Source organism: Leptodactylus fuscus, chromosome 1 (genome assembly GCF_031893055.1).
Source record: "Leptodactylus fuscus isolate aLepFus1 chromosome 1, aLepFus1.hap2, whole genome shotgun sequence".
Lineage (NCBI taxonomy): Eukaryota > Metazoa > Chordata > Amphibia > Anura > Leptodactylidae > Leptodactylus > Leptodactylus fuscus.
Window position 1 is genome coordinate 19,603,278 of NC_134265.1, and position 23,293 is coordinate 19,626,570.

Sequence of the window (23,293 nt, forward strand, 5' to 3'; positions counted from 1 at the left end):
TGTCCAGGAATTAATGGTGCTATATAGACAATAATACTAATATAAGGCGCTGTGTACTGTGGAGCAGCAGTGCCGGGTAAATCTCAGTCCTGTCAGTGATTCCCTCCCACAGGAGGGGCCGGGGGCTGGGCTGGGGGGCCGGGCAGGGCTTGCTGGCAGCTCTGACGTCCCCATCATGGGCAGGACACAGCCGGGCTGACACTGGAGGCTTTTAAACATAAGAAGAGCCGGGAGAAGCTGTGGGAATCCTGCTGGACTAGTGCGGGGCACAGGGCAGGGGGGCCGGCGGACAGAGGGGCCACAGTCAGGGCTCAGCCCCACCAGCCTGGATTGTACAGGACAAATCCCTGCAAACTGCGCACGGGGAATATGGGGGATACCGAGCAGGACGGAGCCGAGAGGAACGCCGGGACGTGCGGCAAGTGTGGCCCTCTGCTGATACGGACAGGTAATGGGAGATACGGAGCAGATGGCCGCAGCGACATGTACAGATGTAGCAGAGCTGAATGTGTCAAGTGACTGCTGTGGTCATAATCACATAGACGGATGGGAAGATCAGACCTGCTATATACATGGGCTGTCACTACCTGTGTATGTGTATTGTGTGTATATATATATATATATATATATATATATATACAGTATATCTGTGTGTGTACATATGTCTGCGTATGTGTATATTTGTGTGTAAATCTGGGTGTTTATGTAGGAGTATATATGGGTGTGTGTATGTTTGTGTATATATGGGCGTGTATATAGGGGTATACATGGTTAGATATGTGTGTGTATACGGGTGTGTCTGTGTATATGTGTATATATAGGGGTCTGTTTACATATTACACTCCCATTTGTTACATTTCGTTACAATGTCATCGCTCCGCACTTCATTATCTCGTTCCTGTTGCTATATAAGTGAGTCACGACATGAAGACCGAGAGACATATAGATACATATGGGAAGACAGCAGGCAGTATATAGCTACAGGAGCCTCCACTGTCAGGCTGGTATATATATATATATATATATATATATATATATATAGGTCTGCTGGTCATATATATACATACAGTGTAGCTACAGAATATCCATTAGAGAGATGAACAGGAAAGTTCTCCCCCTGCCTGACTGCTGACTCTCCCCTGATATATACTGTGTGTGTGTGTGTGTGTATGTATATGTGTGTGTATATATATATATATATATATATATGTGTGTATATATATATATATATATATATATATATATATATATATATATATATATATATATATGGGGCAGATTACAAGGGGTCTCTTGTATCCCACCAACAGTCGCCCTTTGATACTATTTCTTTCCATGTCAGGTCCACGACTGTCTCAAATTGCCCATTTACTGACTGAGGAGCGGCGATGGCTCTGCACCCCCAGATTGGGATTAGTAGTCTGTATCATCTGACCAGCATTATTGTTCTGCACCCCCAGATTGTCTGTACCCCCTTTCTTGAGATCAGCAACCTGATTGGGATTAGTAATCTTTATCACTGACTGGATTAAATGGGCTACATAATATGTTATACTAAAGAGTGTGACATTGTAGGTCTGCGCCCTCGTTGGGATTAGGATTGGGATTAGTAGTTTGTTTTGACAGATTATCATTAGTGATCTGCACCCCCCACCCCCAACCCCCACCCCCAGATCAGAATTGGTGAAGCGGGCCACACTAGATCCCATACTGGGATTAGAGAATTGACAGAGCCCCTAGATTAGGATTAGAGGATTTCACCCTGATATTGGGATTAGAGGTCAGTGCCCCCCAGAATATGATCAATGATCTGACCCCCCCCCCCCCCCAGATCGGGATTAGTGAACCATCCATAATGGGATTAGAGGTTTCCGTCCCCAGATTAGGATTATTGGTCTTCATTTCCTATTGGGATTTGGATTAGTGGATTAATAGTCCATACCCCACACATCGGAAACTGTGAACTGAACCATCAATATAGGGATTAGAGGACTGCGCCCCCCAGATTAGGATTAGAGGACTGTGCCCCCCAGATTAGGATTAGAGGACTGTGCCCCCTAGATTAGGATTAGAGGACTGTGCCCCCCACATTAGGATTAGAGGACTGCACCCCCCCAGATTAGGATTAGAGGACTGTGCCCCCCACATTAGGATTAGAGGACTGCGCCCCCTAGATTAGGATTAGAGGACTGCACCCCCAAAATTAGTAGGTGGTCACCGCTCTGTAAAACTAAACCAAGACTTGATGAAGAGAATTGGGGCTGGGAATGTGAGGTGACGCATCCTCCGACCGCGGCATGGCTGCAATGTGACCGGACAGGATCCGCCACTCGCCGCCCTCGGAGCCTCTTTTAATTACTGAGAGGACTGCGTATTTTCGGGACGGGGCGAGACACCCGGTAATGAGAGGGCGACGCTCAGACATCCCAGATATGAGAATAATTAGGGGGTGGCGGCGACCGTCACGCGGCAGGGATTGAAAGTCAGACCACCCAGCTTTCCCAGACTCCTGTGTATACAGGAACATGGAGGTATTGCTAGGACCAATCCGCCATTCCGGATTATGGGAAAGCTGGGTGAGCACCTGCTCTTACCTCTGGCAGGAAAAAGCGCAAAATGTTCTATATTCGATATCGCATCGGTTACGAGTTCCGCCGCGTAATACGACAGAGGCGACGCGTTCTGTGTTACTTCTCCTAGCATATATTATGCAAAGGTGGAAAGGAAGGGGTTAACAGGGCATTGAAACTATACTGAGCGTCTTTGGCGCCACCCAGTGGCTACTCCAGCACTTGCGCCTCACTCAGTCGCTCTAGCGCCTCCAGCCTGGTCAGGTGACCGTCCTATTGGATAACAGGGCGGGCGGGCGGGCGAGTGTTGTGCCCCAATCTGTCACCGAGGGGTTCTCGCTTCCCTGCCGTCCTAGCTGGTTAACCCTCGGGAGGATAAAGGCCGGCGAGTAACATGAGGCGGAGAGGTGAGTGGCGGTTTTGTCATCCTGCCAGGAGAGGAGGCAGCGCAGTGGGATTAGGCGCATTGGGTAATTGTACAGATGTAGCAGAGCCGAGTTTGTCACTTGTCACCATTTGTCGTTCACAACGTCGCGAGGTGTTGTCTTTGGTTTTACATGGGACTGCTGTGTCTTAAAGTGACCGCTGACCCTATAGGTGGGTGATTTAGAGTAATGGGGTGGCAGGAGCAGAGAGGAGTTTGTCATGTGGGTACCAAACTGTGCTTGTGGCGCCTTGGCAGATAGTGAGGGTGATAATGACGACAAAGTCAGCACTGCTACATATATCATGTGAACTTTGGGTAATCCAGACAGCGAGAGAGGTTTGTGAACGCGATTAGGATTACGGTATAGGAATGCAGGTGGAGCGGCGACACTACATCGTCTCAAGGGAGAGTCTAAGAACTGAGCCCTGTTACCAAATCTTGGCACAATTGGGCGAAACTTATGTAATAACTGCAATTACCTGCGGGGGCGCAAACATCCCGTGGGGCTAATTTAGAGTCTTAAAAAAGTAACAGCTGCAAATCCGATTCTGGACAGATGTAGCAGAGCTGACTCCGTCATTTAACTGTACGTGAATCTGTGTTATAGGGAGTGTACCAAGTGACCTACTCGGCTCTGCTATGTCTGCGTCTCCCCAGTTGTCAGACTACAACCCCCATCATGTCTCTATAGTATAACAGTCAGAATATGAACGGTCTGCAGATGTAGCAGAGCTGACTTTATTCCTCCAGCAGTTGCCTATACAGCCATGACGGTCAGCTCTGCTACATACGGATGTTTATTCTGGTGCTGTTGACTTTGATGGATATTTATCCAGTGTGTTTGCTCTTCTTTCGTTTTATGGGATGCAAGGAGCTCTGCCACATGACAAACTCGGCTCTCAGAGAGTTCTACAACAGCTTTAGCCCAGATCTCTCTCCGACAACTTACACATGACAAACATAACTCTGCTTCACCAGCTAGATATGTTACAAGCAGCCCCTGACCAATGCAGCCCTGCTACATCTAATAGCCATACCTACAGCCTGCATGTCACAAACTCTGCTCTGCTACATCCGATAACTTTCCTAGAACCTAATGGATAAAGCTAACACTGATACATTGTGTCACTCTCCCTTGCAACCTACATCTAACAAGCATAACATTAGGTTCACATCGACGGAGGACCAGAACAACGGACAGGTGGCTAGCACCCGCATTTGTTACTTCCAGCTCAGCTGTATCATCTGACAAAGTCATCTCTGCTGCATCTAATAGCATACACATCTCACAAACTCTGCTGTGCCACATCTCACAGAGCCCCACTCTAACACAGTCAGCTCTGCTTTATTTGACAGCTCTCCTAGGACCTACATCTGACAAACTCCTCTCAGCCTCACGAGTTTATATCTTACATGTTGCATATGACAAATTTAGCTCTGCTGCATCTAATAACAAACCTATAACCTACCGAAACTACCTCTGCCCTGCTGCATCTAACAGCTCCCCTACAACAACATCAGCTCTGCTGTATCTCAGATCTCTCTTTTTACAAACTCAGCTCTGCTACATCTGACAACACTCCTAGAACCTACATCTGTCAAACTGAACTGCCCTACGTTGTATAAATTTCTTGCTGTATCAGAGATTTTCCTTACAACCTGACAAACATAACTCTACTACACCTGCCGTCTCTGATATCCCTCCCTTACAATCTGTATCTGTTATACAAGACTGCTGCAGCTGACAACTCCCTTACAACAGACACCTGTCAAATTTACTGATTCAGTTCTGCTACATCTAATAGCATGCTGACAAATACATCTCACAAACTCAGCTCTGCTATATCTCACAGCACCCCCAGAACCCCAGTCTAACACAAGAACAAAATCTGACAAATTCATACACGTTCTTCCAGGCTCAGCACTGCTCTCGGCGTTGGAATAGTGTCGGCATGGCCCAGTTTCACAAAAAGTTCTACTAAATGACAAACTCGGCTCAACGAAACTTATATCTCATAAATGTATCTGACAGTGCCAGCTCTTCTACAACTTACATCTGACAACTCGGCTCTGCTGCATCTGACAGCTCTCCTACAAACAACCTACAGCTGGCAGATTTATTTTTGTTGCCTCTGACAGCTCTCCTACACCTACCGCGCTCAGCTCTGCTACATATGACAGCTCTCCTACACCTACCGCGCTCAGCTCTGCTACATATGACAGCTGTTTACAACCTACAGAACATCTAGTACTTAACCACTTGCTTTTGTGCATTTGGCAGTTCTACTGTGTTCTATATTTGACAAACTCGACACAACTGCATCTGGCAGTTCTACAATCTGCATCTAACAAACTCGGCTCTGCTGCATATGATGCCTGTGCTACAACCCACATCTTTAAAAAAAACTTCCTTACATCTGGCGGTTCTACCATATGACAAAACTCAGCTCTGCTACAATGGACACGTGTCAAACTCAGCTCTGCTACATCATGCAACTTTACAGTTCTATAACCTGTAGCTGACCATATCAGCTCTGCTACATGTGATAACACACTACATCCTATAGGCGGCAGATTTACTCCTCCCATATCTGACCATTCTCCTTTAACCTGTACCTTCACATCAGAGAACCACTAGAACTTACATCTGACAATCTCAGCTCTTCTGCGCCTCTCACATCTGTTTTAGAATCCATATTTGACAAGTTCAGCTCTGCTACATCTATCACTGACACACCTCTGTAGTCTGTTATTACATGGCTTGTTGTGCAATCTTTGCTTTGCTACAATTTACATTTCTACAACCTGCATTCAACAAACTCAGCTCTGCTATATCTGAAAAAAAAACCTCCCACAATGTATATCTGACAAACATGGCTCTGCTGCATCTGACAGCTCACCTTCAAAATACATGTGACAGACTTTGTGAACTTCATTTAATAGCACTTCTAGACCCTGCATCTGACAATCTCAGCTCTGCTGCATCTGACAACTCTTCTACAATTTACATCTGACAAACTCGGCTCTGCTACATCTGTAAGTTACACACGCCCGGAGCCTGTTGTTCCAAGGGTTATTGTGCAATCTAATATGTGCACATTATTATGAAGCTGTTTGTTCAGTCGCCCACATACATTACAACATGATGGGTGTAGTTGTTTGGTGGACGGTGCAGGGAAACCAACACTAGACCCTGCAGTCAGGTGACCAGGGAACTGAGCAGGGGTAGTGATCTGGTGGCGGTGTAGTGATCTGGTGGCGGTGTAGTGATCGTCTGGTGGCGGTGTAGTGATCGTCTGGTGGCGGTGTAGTGATCGTCTGGTGGCGGTGTAGTGATCATCTGGTGGCGGTGTAGTGATCGTCTGGTGGCGGTGTAGTGATCGTCTGGTGGCGGTGTAGTGATCGTCTGGTGGCGGTGTAGTGATCGTCTGGTGGCGGTGTAGTGATCGTCTGGTAGCGGTGTAGTGATCGTCTGGTGGCGGTGTAGTGATCGTCTGGTGGCGGTGTAGTGATCGTCTGGTAGCGGTGTAGTGATCGTCTGGTAGCGGTGTAGTGATCGTCTGGTGGCGGTGTAGTGATCGTCTGGTGGCGGTGTAGTGATCGTCTGGTGGCGGTGTAGTGATCGTCTGGTGGCGGTGTAGTGATCGTCTGGTGGCGGTGTAGTGATCTGGTGGCGGTGTAGTGATCGTCTGGTGGCGGTGTAGTGATCGTCTGGTGGCGGTGTAGTGATCGTCTGGTGGCGGTGTAGTGATCATCTGGTGGCGGTGTAGTGATCATCTGGTGGCGGTGTAGTGATCGTCTGGTGGCGGTGTAGTGATCGTCTGGTGGCGGTGTAGTGATCGTCTGGTGGCGGTGTAGTGTGTGCACACACCAGTATATACATGACCTAGTACTCTAGTTACACCGCAGCCCTGTCACCGGTTTCTATTTAATGTTCCCTGTGCTATATATAGGCCTTAGAGGGCTTGTCCTTTCTGTACATATGGATGGAATTTGGGGTAGGGGACAATGCCCCCTCCTCACCAGAATGCGGTGAACAGTGCCCACACATTCATACCCATTGTAGCTAATGTATATAACAATACCTGGTAGGATTTATTGGCCTGATGGGGGCCCTAGAGGAGCTATATGGGACACCTGTATGCTATGGCGCCCCCTTGTGCAGCTCCAAATCACCATCCACTTTAATAGGTTTGTCTTCAGTCTTAATATTTAGCCGTGGGGTTAGTACTGACCCCATAGCGGTGCCCAATCCTCTATACACTACATCCTTCCATACTGCCCCCTGCTGGCCGCTGTATGGAATAACTTTTATCATATAACACAGCCATGATCAGGGTCATTATACTATATTTTCCTACTCCTATGCCCCATGACAACACTTCCTGTCCGGCATTTATTTAATTTTTTGTGCAGGTGCGCACATAGAGCAGAGAGAGGGTCCTGTTTTCTCACAACCCCCTTATGGACAGATTCGGGGAATCTGCCTCAGATAGAGATTAAGCTAAATTGGGCCTCTTCTTCCTCAATGGTATGAGCGCCCCCTAGATTCTGTAGATCTAAATGCCCATCTACCGCTATGGGTTTATCTTCAGTGTATATATATATACTGCCAATACTTGATCATGGGGTTAACAGTGACCCCATGGCGGTGCCCAGTCTCCATTACCACTCACTTTATTTCTCTGTCCTTTCCTATTGCACCCCCTGCTGGCAGCTTTATGACATTACCTCAGCATATAATATACAGCAATGTTCTCATTAATGCTTCAGTAAATTTGTGATACTTTTTTAATACGTTACTACATGTGCGATAGTTGCAGTTTGTTGCGTTTCTATTCCTATGTCCTCATGACAACACTTCCTGTCTGGTTTGGTTCAGCTTTCCATATGGACACTTGGGTTTCATTTTCACCATCCCTTCTTGGACTTCCCATGGGCCCAGACGGAATGATATGGCCTCTGTCTATCAAGTGGGAGCCCCCTACAGATAGATCTAAATCTCCATCTGCTTCCATAGGTTTGTCTTCAGTGTATATATAATATACTGCCATAGTCGTGGCCCTATTACTGACCCCATGGCGGTGCCCAATCTTCTATAGGTGACTAGTCCTCTACACCCTACTGAATTGCACCAGCCAAATTCTCACTTTGGCTATTCCGATGGCTCACAAAGATGATATGAGTGACTCGCTGCGTCTGTGATCTCAGCCCTGCGACGGGGAGGTCACGGCATGGCGGCCGCTCTCACCTGCGGCTGTGTAAACAAGGCATGCCAGCGTCTTAACAAGAAACTCAACTATAATCCGGCTTAGCTGTATTTACATAGCCGGGTTGTGCGCGGATATTGACAAGTGTAACAGCGCCCCCTGGTGTACACCGCTGTTGTTTTTTACGCACTGAAGTCAATAATGGGAAAAAATTCTACAAAAACAAACTGGATACGTATGATGAAATATTGTGACTACCTCGCACCGACCTATCACTTTAGTGGTGTGTTCCTTTAAGGCGCTGTGCTGTACAATGTCATAGGTCTTATCATGCGAGCACAGGCGCTGAATCGGTGCGATCAACCACAAGGGGCAGCAGTGATTGACAGACGTTGCGATCATAGGGATTGGTGCAACACAGGTTGGTTAGTTGGTGTAGCAATTATACTGGCACAGCGAGAGGGAACCATCTGTGCCCCCCCGAAATGGTCCCCTGTTGGGCCTAATCCCATAAAAAGCATGAGATATGCCGGTACATTTATATAATGGATTGGATTACAGTCCTGACAATGCTCTGTGAGCTAAAAAGACTCCAGACTGATTATAGCAAAGCGGCAAACATTTGTGCATCTGCTGCTCACAGAGCATTGTCTACAGTGGATCTATCAGTAGCTGCTGCGCAGATCTCTCTGCTAGTTTGCTATAGTGTATCAGTCTGGAGTCCAGGCTGTTGAGCTCACAGAGCATTGTCTACAGTGGATCTATCAGCAGCTGCTGCGTAGATCTCTCTGCTAGTTTGCTACAATGTATCGGTCTGGAGTCCAGGCTGCAGAGCACTGTCTAGATCAGAAACCTCAGCAACAGCTGCTCAAATTTCTCTGCTAGTTTGTTACATTGTATCACTCTGATATCCATGCTGTTGAGCTCACAGAGCATTGTCTACAGTGGATCTATCAGCAGCTGTTGCGCAGATCTCTCTGCTAGTTTGCTACAATGTATCAGTCCGGAGTCCAGGCTGTTGAGCTCACAGAGCATTGTCTAGATTAGAAACCTCAGAAACAGCTCCCCAAATCTCTCTGCTAGTTTGTTACATTGTATCACTCTGATAGGTGCTGTTGAGCTCACAGAGCATTGTCTAACTTGGATACAATTTAGCTGAGAAAATGCCTTTTAAAAAGTGAGAAGAATCCTGTCCTGTGATTGGTTCTTCTTGTTATGTTGTGCAGGAATTTCGATAGGCCCGGGCCCTGTTACTGAGGAACATTCCGGGGGACGCGTTGCGCATACTTTACCTTGAGTTGTTACGGAGATGTCGGATTCCTTTCTATTGTTTACATTTTGGATATTCTGGGACCGAATGTTTCTATTTAAAGGGACAACAGAGGATTTACGATCTATTGTGTGTTATGTACTCGTTGGGCGACCTGCCCAATTCAGATTCCGGGTGGCTGTACCCTTAACCCCTTAACAACTGTGACAAAAATGTACATTATGGGTTGCTGTCTGTTTGCACTATGATGTGCTATGTATTCCCAAGCATTATGTAAGCGACCGCTGCTGTAAATTCTATAATTGGGGGGGGGGGGGAGTAAAAATTAGATTCAAAAAGTAAAATGGATTTTAAAAAAATTTCAAAGGAAAAAAAGCTCTTCCGAAAAATGAATAAACTCTGTGGTGCATGGGGTTAAAAAAAAAAATATATAAAATAAAATCCTAAAAAAAACTCAACTCATCCTACAAAAAATAGGCTCAAATCTTTTTAAAATATTATGCAGGGACCAAGAGATTTTTTTATTTTTTTTTTTACCATTATTGGAATTTCTATAGAATTTTTTTTTTTTTGCCTCCCTCTTCCAAAAAACCCCCCAAAAACTAATCCATAATTTTATATATCCTGGAATGGAGTCATTGAAAAATACAGCCGGGCCTGAAAAAACAAGCCCTTATATGGCAAATTATGACTATTGGAATGTGAAGTTAAAAAAAAAAAAAAGTTGAAAAAAATTGTTGATCCCTAAAGCTAATAGCAGGCTGGCCTTTAAGGAGTTAAAGTGAACCTCCCCTTTAATTGCTATTGTATATATGATCAAGATTGTCTGACTATCCATGGTGCAGGGTTAACCCCCTTTACTCATCAGGTCACCCCCCCTGATGTAGCCAACCAATCAACTACAATTGCCCTGCTGAGGATGTCGGAGTAGTGTAGTGACAATGATGCCGGGGACAGGATCGTGACAATGATGCCGGGGACAGGATTGTGACATTGATGCCGGGGACAGGATTGTGACAATGATGCCGGGGACAGGATTGTGACAATGATGCCGGGGACAGGATTGTGACAATGATGCCGGGGACAGGATTGTGACAATGATGCCGGGGACAGGATTGTGACAATGATGCCGGGGACAGGATTCTGACAATGATGCCAGGGACAGGGTTGTGACAATGATGCCGAGGACAGATTAGCAATAGTCAATTAGGGAGGCAGAAGGACAATGTGATCCAAGATGTACTGTAGCCAGAAAAAACTGAGCCAAAGTTCATTTGGCATTTAGATGTACCATTGACAATCTCTGGCTGTTACTATGTGGAAACCATCAACAAGTTGCTTTGTTTTGTTCTTCACCACACCCCCTTGTTATATAAAGTACCCCCCCCCCCCTTCCCTTCCTAGTGCCATGCAAAGGTGTTTGCCAATATTCTGTCTGCATTACCAGAACTTGTTCCACCTGTCCTGACCTCTGCCTGGATTACCATTATGTATGTACTCTGCCTGCCCTGACCTTGGCCTGTCCGCTGACTACATCTCTGCCTGTCCATGTCAGTATCTACTATCAGTACTTAATCTGGCCATGGCTTTGTATAATACGTACGCAGCTCCTTGTCGTCATCCTGCAACTCAATGATTTTATTACACAGCTCCAGTACCAGGCTGCTGGAACGCTTCCCGTAACCGGGTCTGGACATGTTCCAGTAAACCATTACCCAGTAATTCAATACTGTAACCTGATGTAACATGTCAGAAGCTTCCATACATATAAATGAGACTATTCCAATCATTTTCTCCTCCTCTACTCTGGATTATCATCTATACAAAATGAGATTTCATCACTTCAAAAACAGCACCACTCCTGCCCACTGGCTGCATCTGGTATTGCATCCAAGTCTCCTTCACCCGTAAGATAGGCAGTTAGTATTGTAGTGATGAATAGCCCCTTTAAGTTTGTTTTTGGATCATTTTCAGTTGTTGCCAATAGGGGTCACTGTTTCCATTCTATTATGTTTTTAGAGTACAGTGACACCTGTAGGTCAGACTTGGTACTACACCACAATTTAAGCTTTAATGGACTGTATATATGAAACTTATAGCATATTTATAGATGTCTGAATGTTTTTGTCTTTCAGTGAATCCTTAATCGTCCAGTCTTGACCTTGAAACCAGCGGCCAAAATGCTGCAGAAGGTGGTCTGTGCCCTGGTGGTACCTATGTTACTCAAGGTGACAACTCTGCAGGGTAAGTTTTCTATTAAAAAAAAATTCTTCATAATTTTTATATTTTTTTATTTTTTTGTTTTACATCCTGATTTATTCCATTTCCTACAGCGCTGTCACCACCAGGAGAACCAAGTATCACCCTCTGCCGCAGCTACGACAAGGAAACATTTAGCTGTTGGTGGGAACCGGGCTCTGATGGTGGACTCCCGACCAACTATACACTAGTATACTGGACAGAAAAGTAAGGCTGCAGTATTATAGTAGTTATATTCTTGTACATAGGAGCAGTATTATAGTAGTTATATTCTTGTACATAGGAGCAGTATTATAGTAGTTATATTCTTGTACATAGGAGGCAGTATTATAGTAGTTATATTATTGTACATAGGAGGTAGTATTATAGTAGTTATATTCTTGTACATAGGAGGTAGTATTATAGTAGTTATATTCTTGTACATAGGAGGTAGTATTATAGTAGTTATATTCTTGTACATAGGAGGTAGTATTATAGTAGTTATATTCTTGTACATAGGAGGTAGTATTATAGTAGTTATATTCTTGTACATAGGAGCAGTATTATAGTAGTTATATTCTTATACATAGTTGCAGTATTATAGTAGTTATATTCTTATACATAGGGGCAGTATTATAGTAGTTATATTCTTATACATAGGAGAAGTATTATAGTAGTTATATTCTTGTACATAGTTGCAGTATTATAGTAGTTATATTATTTTACATAGGGGTAGTATTATAGTAGTTATATTCTTGTACATAGGAGCAGTATTATAGTAGTTATATTCTTGTACATAGGAGTAGTATTATAGTAGTTATATTCTTGTACATAGTTGCAGTATTATAGTAGTTATATTCTTGTACATAGTTGCAGTATTATAGTAGTTATATTCTTGTACATAGGAGGCAGTATTATAGTAGTTATATTCTTATACATAGGGGCAGTATTATAGTAGTTATATTCTTGTACATAGGAGGTAGTATTATAGTAGTTATATTCTTGTACATAGTTGCAGTATTATAGTAGTTATATTCTTGTACATAGTTGCAGTATTATAGTAGTTATATTCTTATACATAGGGGCAGTATTATAGTAGTTATATTCTTATACATAGGAGAAGTATTATAGTAGTTATATTCTTGTACATAGGAGGCAGTATTATAGTAGTTATATTCTTGTACATAGTTGCAGTATTATAGTAGTTATATTCTTGTACATAGGAGCAGTATTATAGTAGTTATATTCTTGTACATAGGAGGCAGTATTATAGTAGTTATATTCTTGTACATAGGAGGTAGTATTATAGTAGTTATATTCTTGCACATAGGGGGCAGTATTATAGTAGTTATATTCTTGTACATAGGAGGTAGTATTATAGTAGTTATATTATTGTACATAGGAGCAGTATTATAGTAGTTATATTCTTGTACATAGGAGTAGTATTATAGTAGTTATATTCTTATACATAGGGGCAGTATTATAGTAGTTATTTTCTTGTACATAGGGGTAGTATTATAGTAGTTATATTCTTGTACATAGGAGTAGTATTATAGTAGTTATATTCTTGTACATAGGAGTAGTATTATAGTAGTTATATTCTTGTACATAGGAGTAGTATTATAGTAGTTATATTCTTGTACATAGGAGGAAGTATTATAGTAGTTATATTCTTGTACATAGGAGGTAGTATTATAGTAGTTATATTCTTGTACATAGGAGGCAGTATTATAGTAGTTATATTCTTGTACATAGGAGTAGTATTATAGTAGTTATATTCTTGTATATAGGAGCAGTATTATAGTAGTTATATTCTTGTACATAGGAGCAGTATTATAGTAGTTATATTCTTGTACATAGGAGGTAGTATTATAGTAGTTATATTCTTGTATATAGGAGCAGTATTATAGTAGTTATATTCTTGTACATAGGAGGCAGTATTATAGTAGTTATATTCTTGTACATAGGTGCAGTATTATAGTAGTTATATTCTTGTACATAGGAGCAGTATTATAGTAGTTATATTCTTGTACATAGGAGTAGTATTATAGTAGTGATATTCTTGTACATAGGAGCAGTATTATAGTAGTTATATTCTTGTACATAGGAGCAGTATTATAGTAGTTATATTCTTATACATAGTTGCAGTATTATAGTAGTTATATTCTTATACATAGGGGCAGTATTATAGTAGTTATATTCTTATACATAGGAGAAGTATTATAGTAGTTATATTCTTGTACATAGTTGCAGTATTATAGTAGTTATATTATTTTACATAGGGGTAGTATTATAGTAGTTATATTCTTGTACATAGGAGCAGTATTATAGTAGTTATATTCTTGTACATAGGAGTAGTATTATAGTAGTTATATTCTTGTACATAGTTGCAGTATTATAGTAGTTATATTCTTGTACATAGTTGCAGTATTATAGTAGTTATATTCTTGTACATAGGAGGCAGTATTATAGTAGTTATATTCTTATACATAGGGGCAGTATTATAGTAGTTATATTCTTGTACATAGGAGGTAGTATTATAGTAGTTATATTCTTGTACATAGTTGCAGTATTATAGTAGTTATATTCTTGTACATAGTTGCAGTATTATAGTAGTTATATTCTTATACATAGGGGCAGTATTATAGTAGTTATATTCTTATACATAGGAGAAGTATTATAGTAGTTATATTCTTGTACATAGGAGGCAGTATTATAGTAGTTATATTCTTGTACATAGTTGCAGTATTATAGTAGTTATATTCTTGTACATAGGAGCAGTATTATAGTAGTTATATTCTTGTACATAGGAGGCAGTATTATAGTAGTTATATTCTTGTACATAGGAGGTAGTATTATAGTAGTTATATTCTTGCACATAGGGGGCAGTATTATAGTAGTTATATTCTTGTACATAGGAGGTAGTATTATAGTAGTTATATTATTGTACATAGGAGCAGTATTATAGTAGTTATATTCTTGTACATAGGAGTAGTATTATAGTAGTTATATTCTTATACATAGGGGCAGTATTATAGTAGTTATTTTCTTGTACATAGGGGTAGTATTATAGTAGTTATATTCTTGTACATAGGAGTAGTATTATAGTAGTTATATTCTTGTACATAGGAGTAGTATTATAGTAGTTATATTCTTGTACATAGGAGTAGTATTATAGTAGTTATATTCTTGTACATAGGAGGAAGTATTATAGTAGTTATATTCTTGTACATAGGAGGTAGTATTATAGTAGTTATATTCTTGTACATAGGAGGCAGTATTATAGTAGTTATATTCTTGTACATAGGAGTAGTATTATAGTAGTTATATTCTTGTATATAGGAGCAGTATTATAGTAGTTATATTCTTGTACATAGGAGCAGTATTATAGTAGTTATATTCTTGTACATAGGAGGTAGTATTATAGTAGTTATATTCTTGTATATAGGAGCAGTATTATAGTAGTTATATTCTTGTACATAGGAGGCAGTATTATAGTAGTTATATTCTTGTACATAGGTGCAGTATTATAGTAGTTATATTCTTGTACATAGGAGCAGTATTATAGTAGTTATATTCTTGTACATAGGAGCAGTATTATAGTAGTTATATTATTGTACATAGGAGGTAGTATTATAGTAGTTATATTCTTGTACATAGGAGGTAGTATTATAGTAGTTATATTCTTGTACATAGGAGGTAGTATTATAGTAGTTATATTCTTGTACATAGGCGGCAGTATTATGGTAGTTATATTCTTGTACATAGGAAGTAGTATTATAGTAGTTATATTCTTGTACATAGGAGTAGTATTATAGTAGTGATATTCTTGTACATAGGAGCAGTATTATAGTAGTTATATTCTTGTACATAGGAGCAGTATTATAGTAGTTATATTCTTATACATAGTTGCAGTATTATAGTAGTTATATTCTTATACATAGGGGCAGTATTATAGTAGTTATATTCTTATACATAGGAGAAGTATTATAGTAGTTATATTCTTGTACATAGGAGGCAGTATTATAGTAGTTATATTCTTGTACATAGTTGCAGTATTATAGTAGTTATATTATTTTACATAGGGGTAGTATTATAGTAGTTATATTCTTGTACATAGGAGCAGTATTATAGTAGTTATATTCTTGTACATAGGAGTAGTATTATAGTAGTTATATTCTTGTACATAGTTGCAGTATTATAGTAGTTATATTCTTGTACATAGTTGCAGTATTATAGTAGTTATATTCTTGTACATAGGAGGCAGTATTATAGTAGTTATATTCTTATACATAGGGGCAGTATTATAGTAGTTATATTCTTGTACATAGGAGGTAGTATTATAGTAGTTATATTCTTGTACATAGTTGCAGTATTATAGTAGTTATATTCTTGTACATAGTTGCAGTATTATAGTAGTTATATTCTTATACATAGGGGCAGTATTATAGTAGTTATATTCTTATACATAGGAGAAGTATTATAGTAGTTATATTCTTGTACATAGGAGGCAGTATTATAGTAGTTATATTCTTATACATAGGAGGCAGTATTATAGTAGTTATATTCTTGTACATAGGAGCAGTATTATAGTAGTTATATTCTTGTACATAGGAGGCAGTATTATAGTAGTTATATTCTTGTACATAGGAGGTAGTATTATAGTAGTTATATTCTTGCACATAGGGGGCAGTATTATAGTAGTTATATTCTTGTACATAGGAGGTAGTATTATAGTAGTTATATTATTGTACATAGGAGCAGTATTATAGTAGTTATATTCTTGTACATAGGAGTAGTATTATAGTAGTTATATTCTTATACATAGGGGCAGTATTATAGTAGTTATTTTCTTGTACATAGGGGTAGTATTATAGTAGTTATATTCTTGTACATAGGAGTAGTATTATAGTAGTTATATTCTTGTACATAGGAGTAGTATTATAGTAGTTATATTCTTGTACATAGGAGTAGTATTATAGTAGTTATATTCTTGTACATAGGAGCAGTATTATAGTAGTTATATTTTTGTACATAGGAGCAGTATTATAGTAGTTATATTCTTGTACATAGGAGCAGTATTATAGTAGTTATATTCTTGTACATAGGAGGTAGTATTATAGTAGTTATATTCTTGTACATAGGAGCAGTATTATAGTAGTTATATTCTTGTACATAGGAGCAGTATTATAGTAGTTATAGTCTTGTACATAGGAGCAGTATTATAGTAGTTATAGTCTTGTACATAGGAGCAGTATTATAGTAGTTATATTCTTGTATATAGGAGCAGTATTATAGTAGTTATATTCTTGTACATAGGAGGCAGTATTATAGTAGTTATATTCTTGTACATAGGAGTAGTATTATAGTAGTTATATTCTTGTATATAGGAGCAGTATTATAGTAGTTATATTCTTGTATATAGGAGCAGTATTATAGTAGTTATATTCTTGTACATAGGAGCAGTATTATAGTAGTTATATTCTTGTACATAGGAGCAGTATTATAGTGGTTATATTCTTGTACATAGGAGGTAGTATTATAGTAGTTATATTCTTGTACATAGGAGCAGTATTATAGTAGTTATATTCTTGTACATAGGAGGTAGTATTATAGTAGTTATATTCTTGTATATAGGAGCAGTATTATAGTAGTTATATTCTTGTACATAGGAGGCAGTATTATAGTAGTTATATTCTTGTACATAGGTGCAGTATTATAGTAGTTATATTCTTGTACATAGGAGCAGTATTATAGTAGTTATATTCTTGTACATAGGAGCAGTATTATAGTAGTTATATTCTTGTACATAGGAGGTAGTATTATAGTAGTTATATTCTTGTATATAGGAGCAGTATTATAGTAGTTATATTCTTGTACATAGGAGCAGTATTATAGTAGTTATATTCTTATACATAGGGGCAGCATTATAGTACTTATATTCTTTTGAAGAATTTTCTGTTTTGCTGATCAAGATTTCATTTCATTCCTAAACAGAAATAAAACTAAGATTGAGTGTCCAGATTATCACACGTCCGGTCCAAACTCCTGCTTCTTCAATAAAGCGCATTTCTCTATTTGGACATATTATTTTGTCTATGTGAATGCGTCTAATGCTCTGGGGTGGAATCAGTCAAAACAACTGGACTTTGAAACAGTTGATATAGGTAAAAACTCCGGAAAATAAAAAACATCTATCTATCTATCTATCTATATATCTATCTCCTTATCTATCTACCTACCTATCTATCTATTATCTATCTATCTCGTATCTATTCCACAGCTCCTTACAAGTCCTGTCTCCCTCTGTAGATATAGTATCTGTTCTTGAGCTGCCGTCTTACATCTATACTTTCTGTAAATAGGCCACAGCTTAAATGCTGAGCCGTACAATCCTATAGCCCCTGTATATTTATAACATGGATACTATAAATACGTCCCAGTTATATTTATCAACATTTTTAGAATGTCTTCACCAGTAGTGGTAAACCCCGCGTAGCATGCCCTCAACTCTGGTAGGTGGGGGCCCTGTTACACATATTACATTAGACCCAGGATTTACCCTTCTGCCAGTTACAATGGAACAATATAGTGTATTTGATACACTCAAAAAAAAATTTTAAATACAAAAATAAAAAATGATCAGTCACATAAGAGCTATATTTAATATCTGCCCCATGTTAATGTTTGTTTGTTTGTTTGTTTTTTGTTTTAGTGCAACCTTACCCTCCAAGAAATTTGACTTTGTCCTATGAGGAGAATGAATCCTCCTTGCCCTATTTGATGGTAAAATGGGAACAACCAAAGAAGGTGGATGTTAAAATTGGATGGGTGACACTAAAGTATGAAGTGCGCCTTCGAGAGGAGAAACAGCAAACCTGGGAGGTAAGTCAGAATGAAATGGTCTATAGAGTTCTGTTCATTGTGAACCTTTATAATCTTGGGGGCTCGTCCGGGATGAAATGACCTATAGAGTTTATTCAATGTGAACTTTTGTAAGCTTGGGGGCTCATCCGGGATGGTTATATAGGACGTTACATTACATTACATAGACAGATGGTTAGTCCTGCTGAAATCAGCAGGTTTTTCTACAGTCAAATATCTGGGATGACCTTCAAACCCTCCCCCGACATCTGCCCAACTTTTTGCTCTCAATCTCAACAATTTGGCTGGTACTGTAATCCCATGTTGATTTTTGGTAAACTGGCCATACAGATTAGGTTAATGACAGTCAAATCTGCTGGTCTTGGTGGGACTGACTTCCCATGTAATGTGTCTGGAGGTCTCCTGACCTTCCCTTGATGATAGAGGTTTGGAAAGGAAGGTCCAAGCCATCTGATTTCAAGCCAGGTGTCCATGTGGATGGGGGCTGCATGTGATATTTGTTATTATGTTCAGATGGTAACAACACTAATGGAGATTGCCTGCCTTATGCCACCACTTGTGACATTATTGGGGGAGCAATTTTTTTTTCTTTTTAGTTTTTGGATTAATTTATTTATTTATTTTTTATTCCTCCCATTCTAGACACATAATGTGGACCAACTGACTATGTTGAAGGTGTTCAGCTTAACCCCAGGGAAAAATTATGTTGTCCAGGTGCGATGTAAGGCCGATGCAGGAAGATGGGGTGACTGGAGCGAAGAGGCTTATGTTCAGATCCCCGGAGGTATGGACCATACCATATCTTGTAGTATCTGACCAGGAGCCTGTAAAGCAACATAGTGTAATTGAGTTAATGGCTTTCTGTTCAATATATATATATATATATATATATATATATATATATATATATATATATATGGTACTTAAAGGGATTGTATGGTTTTATCTAAACATAAGTTTTCTAATAGACTTTCTGTTCCTCACCATGTACAAGATCTCTGCTTGCTGTCAGTGACTGAGAAGACTCTTGTTTCCATACAGAGGCAGTAACCCTGTATATAGCTATTCCTGCTCTTAGCTGATACATTGTATCCAGTCTAGACAATGCTCTGTGAGCTCAACAGCCTGGACTCCACACTGATATATTGTATCCGGGCTAGACAATGCTCTGTGAGCTCAACAGCCTGGACTACATTGTAGAGAGAGTTGTGCAGCTATTGCTGATGTATCCAGTCTCAACAGCCTGGATTCCAAATTGATACATTGTAGCAGCACTTTTCTCTCTGAATGTTTCATGCGGAAACCACATGGACCCCATTACAGTCTACGGGGTCCACAGGTTTCCTTAGGTAAACACTTTTTATGTGTATAAGTTTCCATTCAGGGGGGGTCCTATGACCTAAGGATTCTTACTGAAAGGTTTGTTACAATGTATCAGTATGAGAAATATGTAGCAACCAGAAGTTAAAGAGGACCTTTCATGGTCCGGGGCACAGGCAGTTCTAGTATTGCCGTGTCCGATACATACCCTGAGTCGTGTACAGGACTAGGTCAGGATAGACTCTCGGAGAATAATATTGGCACGTTTGTGAGTTTCCTTTGCATTTGGTGCCCCTTATATAATCTATGGTCGGTGCCCGTTTGATTTGGTCATACACAATCTATACAGTAATAATTCATAAATCACATGATCTCTCCACCAGTCGCCGAGAAACAAGATCTGACGCTCTGGATATCCGTCGCTGTGTTGGCGGTCTTCATATGCTTGACAGTGGTCTGGACGATGGCGCTGAAGGGGTGCAAGTAAGTAGCCATGTGTCACGTGGAAATATCACCCCCAAATATTAGACACTTGTAAATATCTACCCCCAAATAACAAACACCTGGAAATTTTACCTCCTCCCCCCCCCCCCAATCCCACACTACCCACTTGAAGCCACGACACTTGACTTCCTTACCCACTGCACCCCAGGTAAAATACTAACCCCTACTCCAAATAAGAAATTCCGGATAATTGAATTTTTTTTTTAAGTTGATTTTATTCTTTTTGGAGACTTTGCTTCATCTTCTTTCTTTCTTTGCATTAGTTGGAGGTCCTGTATATGTCCTCCTGTTCCTGGACCAAAAATTATGGGATTTGACACCCAACTACTTAAGGTAAATTCTATGAAGGGAGACTGGTGGGACTTAGGGAAAGGACGTGGGCAGGTGCCCGAAGGCCGTCACAGCCTTCCTTCTCTGTCCAGGCCAGTTTTTATGTTCTAGTTTGTCAAATCACAACTGGTCCCTGGTTGTAGTTTTGGTCGCGTGGTCGTTTCTAGCCAAGCAGGGTGGCCAAGTCTTCATCTCACCTCTGAGTTAGTGTTTTGGCTGTCTAGGTAACTTCCATAAACCTCAATGTAGAGGGTCATGTGGCCACCACGACTATATGTTCCTGAAAGTGGTTACATATTAGTTTGATGGAACATTGGAGGTCCACCAAAGGTTCTTCACCAACCATGTCCCAATGTTGGTCCCCATCTAACCAGACAAGTGATATCATGGAAGATGGGAAAGTTGTCTGACCGGGGTTTATTCCAATTTCGCCTTTGAGAACACATGAATTTGGGAGGGGCTCTGGAAGTAACTGTTGGCCAAAGAAGTTTTTGGCCAACAGCTGTTGAGAGTATGTGGGTTCCTTAAGTGTTCCTTGTATTATCATTTCTAATGTCCTTCTTTTCTTTACCAGAGTGGAAAATCTGAAGACTTGTTGGGTGCTCTTGGCTGCCAAGGATTTCCTCCAACTTCAGACTACGAAGACCTTCTGGTGGAATTTTTAGAAGTAGACGACAGCAAAGAACACCTCATGTCCAGTCCAGAAAAAGAACCCCAGTGCCAACATATGAAAGTTTCCCCTGTGGATACAGACAATGACTCTGGTCGTGGAAGCTGCGACAGCCCCTTCGGTCTCTCCGAAGGACCAAAAGACCAAAGAGTCCCATCACAGGGTTTCGAAAGCACCCAAAGTGGTGTCCATGACCATCTGGAAGTAAAATCTCCTTGGCCCCTACAAAACCAAGGCATGGACTCCACATTTTCAAATTTCAGTGATAACCAATCTTGGTCTGAGGGCAAAACCTCCGGCAACGAGTCGCCAAAATCCAATTATCACAATGTCACAGATGTCTGTAAGTTGGCGCTTCAAGCCATGAGTGCCAACATGTCGAAATTTGATATGCCGACGGGAGACACGAGACAACCTATGTACTTTCGAACAATCGAGAACATCGATGAGGAGAACTCACATAAACAGAGTGACTTGGGTGATTTGCATTCCAAGGGTGTCAAGGCTGACATGTTGAACTTCTTACTGAACGAGAAGATGCCCTTCATGGTTCCTCGAACGATGGACTACGTGGAGGTTCACAAAGTGAACCAAAATAGTGCACTAGCATTGATACCAAAACAGCACGAAAACAACAATACCATGACAAAGGACCAATACTCCATACTGGTTCCGAACCAGGAATATTCAAAGGTGGAAAGGGTTGAGGCCAACAATGCGTTAGTGTTAATGCAAAATGTAGACCTTCAAGTAAGTCCATTGAGTGGTAGAGATGCCATGAAGGAGTTCATTCAAAAGTCCCAGCAAAGCCAAGTGGAAAAGCTGATGGGCTTCACAAAACCTCTTGTAAATGAAGGTGAAATTAAGAATGTTGGAATGGGTTACATGGACCCATCGAGCTTTATGCCCTGATCTTGGTAGAAGAGAACCGGACTCTTACACATGGCGGAGGTGGCCATGTCATGGTTCTACCAGTCTTTAGTTCACCAAGAACTTGGATCATCACGTTGTCACTTTAACCCTTTAAACATCAGTGATGTCATTGGTTTTGGTGTGGGCTGAGCCTCTCGAAGGCTCACCCCCGAATGGCAGTAGACAGGAGCTACTCATTGAGTTGTCCACTCCTCATTGGATCAGATACCATAAGAGTACGAGAGATGAAACTCCAGGTCTTGAGATGTACATCTAGCTGTTACATGGTGTTGTGACCACCAGGTCCCCAAGGCGGAACAAATTATTACGCGAGAGGAGATTTTGATTTTCTGCCTTTTTGCGTTTTGTCCTGTTGGGTTTTTTGTTTTTGTTTTTTTGCTACCTTGTACTTTTGTCACTTTACACTTTGCAATGTACACACTTTAAAAAAAAATTCTGAAATATTCTACAGAAAGCAGATCAGATATATAGGCTTCTACAGACATTCAGTCATGGGTGCGGGCCAGACCCACTGGGGAGTGGTGGAATTGGCTCAATAGAAATGTTTGGACCAACACTCTATTGTTTTCCCTGTCCACAGAACCAAGCATATTAACACAGCCTGCAGATAGATAGGTTAGTGTCACCTGAATCAACGGGACTTTTCTTTCATTTTTGTTGCTCTTGGGGCCACAGGGGTGTTGCCACTTAGCCATTGGGAGATATGGCGGCAGCTTCATTGCTACTGAGCTCATTTGCATGGACTGAAACTGCGATATCTCAGCAATGGAGGCCACGAAGCTAGTTCTGGTGACCGTAACCTATCTATCTGCAGGGCTGGGGTGATATGCTGGGTCTGGTGACACTAACCTATCTATCTGCGGGGCTGGGGTGATATGCTGGTTCTGGTGACAGTAACCTATCTATCTGCAGGACTGGGGTGATATGCTGGGTCTG

General features: G+C 40.6%; 1 protein-coding gene across 1 annotated transcript in view; it reads left to right on the forward strand.

Moving 5' to 3' along the window:
• Positions 1 to 232: 232 nt before the first annotated feature.
• The window catches only part of PRLR (prolactin receptor), a 31,007-nt gene continuing 7,946 nt past the window's right edge, over positions 233 to 23,293 (forward strand). Inside the window, exons 1-9 of the mRNA XM_075268010.1 lie at positions 233 to 448; positions 11,613 to 11,721; positions 11,811 to 11,943; positions 17,713 to 17,882; positions 18,431 to 18,600; positions 19,243 to 19,384; positions 20,304 to 20,403; positions 20,688 to 20,757; positions 21,329 to 23,178. Coding sequence (XP_075124111.1) covers positions 11,658 to 11,721; positions 11,811 to 11,943; positions 17,713 to 17,882; positions 18,431 to 18,600; positions 19,243 to 19,384; positions 20,304 to 20,403; positions 20,688 to 20,757; positions 21,329 to 22,336 — 1,857 coding nt within the window. The 5' untranslated portion in view covers positions 233 to 448; positions 11,613 to 11,657 and the 3' untranslated portion in view covers positions 22,337 to 23,178. The remainder of the gene's footprint in view (positions 449 to 11,612; positions 11,722 to 11,810; positions 11,944 to 17,712; positions 17,883 to 18,430; positions 18,601 to 19,242; positions 19,385 to 20,303; positions 20,404 to 20,687; positions 20,758 to 21,328; positions 23,179 to 23,293) is intronic.